This window comes from Priapulus caudatus, unplaced genomic scaffold, assembly GCF_000485595.1.
Source record: "Priapulus caudatus unplaced genomic scaffold, Priapulus_caudatus-5.0.1 Scaffold6038, whole genome shotgun sequence".
Taxonomy (NCBI): Eukaryota; Metazoa; Priapulida; class Priapulimorpha; order Priapulimorphida; family Priapulidae; genus Priapulus; species Priapulus caudatus.
Window position 1 is genome coordinate 2,470 of NW_014583099.1, and position 4,119 is coordinate 6,588.

Here is a 4,119-nt window from a genome sequence, read left to right on the forward strand (position 1 = left end):
TCGAGGCCTGTATTAAAATGACAGGTAATGTAGAAGTGGGGTAGGAGTGAATCAGTTACGGTAGAAATGCGGCTCATAAACTCTGACTTGTTAGTAATAATTCCACAATATAACTAAAATAATGTAGTAGAGAACTGTTGGAAGTTTTTGTTAAAAAAAAGAGAGTAATTGAAGATAGTTTTCAATGTTCATTGTCCCAATGTTTTAATTTGGCTGTTTTGTTGGACAATGTTCTGTTTTTATTCTATTCCTGAGATGCTAACTATATATATCATATATCTATATATACTATATATATATATATATATTATATATATATATCAATCATATATATAATACTATATATATACTATATTATATATGTATATATTATATACATGGTAAAATCTGTATAACAGTGATTGTATTTTTCCAGAGATTAACAGCATATCTGCACCAAGAGAAGAGCCCTCCATATGTCATCAATTTGGATCCTGCTGTTCATGAGGTTGCCTTTCCTGCGAACATAGACATTAGAGAAACTGTCAATTACAAAGAAGTTATGAAACAGTATCCTTGATGCACACTTCTGCTTATCGCAACATCATACATTGTTTGGGTATCACTCTTAATTCGATTAGTAGTATATTATTTGATATTATTGCTCTTATTACTAAATTTGGTGTAATGTGATATTCATTGCAATTACCTAATTTTATATTGTATGATTGACTACACACTGTTATTGTGGGTTGTTACTGACAGTATAGCCATTATTATAACCATGACTATATGACAGATACTCGTTAGGGCCGAATGGTGCAATTGTCACCTCCCTGAATCTGTTTTCTATGAAGTTTGACCAGGTTATGGATCACTTGGCTAAGCGGTCTGGGGAATGCAAGTAAGATTGTGCTGACACCTTTAGCGGGAGCAATATGAAGTTAAAGAGGAAGTGTGTAATTTAATGTATGCGAATAAATCTAAGAATATTTATGGCAACTGATGTATACATCGCATCTGTTCCAAACAGCCAGTGTCCCCTTACCACCACGGGTGCTGATTGAGTTAGTGTTTTCTTTCAGATACATGATAATGGATACACCTGGACAGATTGAAGTGTTCACGTGGTCAGCCTCTGGGCAGATTATCACTGAAACATTGGTCAGTCTGTGTTAGCTTCAGCCTTATATATTACAACGATATATATATATATTTTTTTAAATATTTATTTACTTATTTATTTATTTACTTATTTATACATGTCTATTCGTATACATATATATGTACATCGGGAGTGAATAAAAACAATGTGTGTCAGTGATTGTTTTTATTCACTCCTGATTTACACGTGCACACACATATATGTCGCTGAGAGGGTCTATGTCCACCAGGGTACTGCCGGAACGTACCCTGGTACTATCTAATATGCCGGACCGTACCTCGCCTACTCCACTAACGAGTCTAGGGAGTCGCCTACGCCTACTCCCTAACCCTAACCCTAACCATATCAGATAGTTACCAGGGTACGTTCCGGCAGTACCCTGGGGGACATAGACCATATGGGCTATATGTCAGTGTGTGTACATTACAAAATTACCTTATTACAGAAATTAATTGTTGCATGATGTTTTAGATATTTTATTTTAGAATGAAACAGGGTTTCAAAATCATGTTTGAATATGACTAAAGAGCTATGTATCTTAGAATGTGCGGTTTCATATATATATCAGAGTACACTATTGAGGTATTCTCAACTGCTGTATATACTCGACATCTATGCAAAGCAGGTACTGTAGCCGATCTTCTGATGCCTACTTAGAAAAAATCTGGGGCTGTCATACATAAAGATTTGACACTTACGTTTGACCTATAGTATTTGGTAATCACTAGAGAAGCCAGAAAGTGTCGTCTGAAGCACTAATATGTGGGGCTGGGCTCCGATAAAGGGTCTTACATCACTCCTCTCTCTGGATGTGCTAATTTGGCTCCAATTTCGTATTTGTATGCGTTTTGTGTCTTATTTAAAATCCATGTATGTAAGTCGCATTTCACTGCTGGAATGCAAGTAGGGAGTGCGTATCAAGCGTATCAACCTCTGAGCTACCAATCAATACGTACTGTTATTAACTCCTATAGCCAAGGCGCTTTGTGCTGCATGTCATCTTGCTACATGGTTGTTCTTAGTGATGGTTCAGGCCACAGAACCTTTCCTGGCTCGTTTTGCAAATCAAGCTTGTACAGTAGGCCCATACATTTAGATGATGCAGTAAATTAGCACGAGGTGGCAGCACCATTAAAGAAATGCTTATGAGCTTCAGAATATACTACATAATGTAATTTTATAAAAGGACATATACTTTAATTTATCACTTTCTGATTAAAGTTAAACTAGTGTTATATAATTAAACAAGTACCACAGCGATGGCTCAATGGTAAAGTGCTCGCCTCGCATGTGGAAGGTCGGGGGTTCAACTCTAGGCCAGGTCATACCAAAGACTTGAAAAATGGTACACACGGCTTCTCTGATTAGCATTCAGCAAATAGAGAGTGTGGCAAGTTAACTCGCAGTGCTACCAGTGGACTAACCCTTCTACTGTAGCATTTACTGTGAAAGCAGCTGCGGGGCCTCAGGGTTACTGAAAAGGAGATAGTCACCGCCCTATACGCCATATAGGCGTGGGAAGGATTTAACTATTATAATTAAACACCCTAGCATAACGAGTAAAATTATGTGTAAAAATAAGTTGTGCATGTGTTTTCGAGTGTTCACTGTTGATTCGTTTCTCTCTTCACAGGCATCTGCATTTCCTACAGTGATTGTTTATGTGATGGACACACCACGTAGTGTCAATCCAGTCACATTCATGTCTAACATGCTCTATGCCTGCAGCATCATGTACAAGTATAAACTCCCCTTCATAGTTGCTATGAACAAGGTGAGTTTGTTAGTTGTAGAATCTTAGCCAGACGTCATTAATTAGATGCAGTCATAATTATGAATAATTATGGTAATCCATAAGTTTAATCACTAAGAAATGAAAAGTGAGTACAGTGACTGAGTTAGATGGGTGTTCTCCTGGAGTGGGATTGAAAAGGCTGCATTAATCTACGGTCGTCAGAGGGATGTGCGGGATGACCCATCTTTTGCATGGATTCTGGAGCGAGTGACTGAACTGAATATAGGGGGCGCAGTGCGTCAATGTATTGCCACTACAAGGGTGAAGCCAAGTTGGGTCAGATATCCAGTTACCAGACCCACCCTGCTGATAGCATTCGATTATTTACTATAGTATAACGAATTAAATCATAATATCACAAACACTTAATATTATCAAACTAAACACCTTCATGCTCAGAATGCATGTTATATGAAGGTTAGATTCTCCCTATTTTAAAAACCCTACAATTACCTTGCTATGGTTGGCTATTTTATCATTTTAAACAGATATGTTACTGTGTAAATAAAATATTGATATTGTTAATAATTTTCTATGCTTAAAATCTAACTTGAAATAGATTAATACCTGTTATATATCATGTGTGTTGCATTATAGGTTGATGTAGTGGATAACCAGTTTGCAGTGGATTGGATGACGGATTTTGAGATTTTCCAGCAAGCTCTTGACAGTGAGACATCTTATGTGTCCAACCTTACACGCTCAATGAGTCTAGTTCTAGATGACTTCTACAGTGATCTTAAGGTTTGTCCTCGTGCTTTCTTCCTCTTTCTATTTCTCTCTCCCTTTGTCTCTCTCGCTCTCTCTCTCCCTTTGTCTCTCTCGCTCTCTCTCTCNTCTCTCTCTCTCTCTCTCTCTCTCTCTCTCTCTCTTCTCTAGCTGTCCAGCTTTTTCCAACCTATAGCTCTCCATTTGTTATTTTGCATTCTAATCTGTCCCTAATAATCATCTAGAACTTGCTTAGTCTTAAATAATTTTGCATATTAAATTAACAATTGCTATTGTTTTCTTACAGTCAGTAGGAATATCAGCTGTCACAGGATCTGGCATTGGCCAATTTTTCAAGCTCATTGATGAAGCAGGTCTGGAATACCTCAGGTGATTTAATGTTGGAATCTTTCTGCAATCACAGGTTATGTAGTACAGTAATTTACTCACTCGGTAGCATTTTTAGCTCACC

At 37.3% G+C, this 4,119-nt stretch overlaps 1 protein-coding gene across 1 annotated transcript; it reads left to right on the forward strand.

Moving 5' to 3' along the window:
* Nucleotides 1–415: 415 nt before the first annotated feature.
* On the forward strand, nucleotides 416–4,037 carry LOC106820042 (GPN-loop GTPase 1-like; the record flags this gene model as incomplete). The annotated part of the gene is given in 6 exon segments (XM_014824601.1): nucleotides 416–549; nucleotides 779–883; nucleotides 1,065–1,143; nucleotides 2,778–2,918; nucleotides 3,537–3,683; nucleotides 3,955–4,037. Coding segments are annotated over 6 exon segments (689 nt in total), but the record flags the coding sequence as incomplete, so codon positions are not given.
* Between the last annotated feature and the right edge of the window lie 82 nt (nucleotides 4,038–4,119).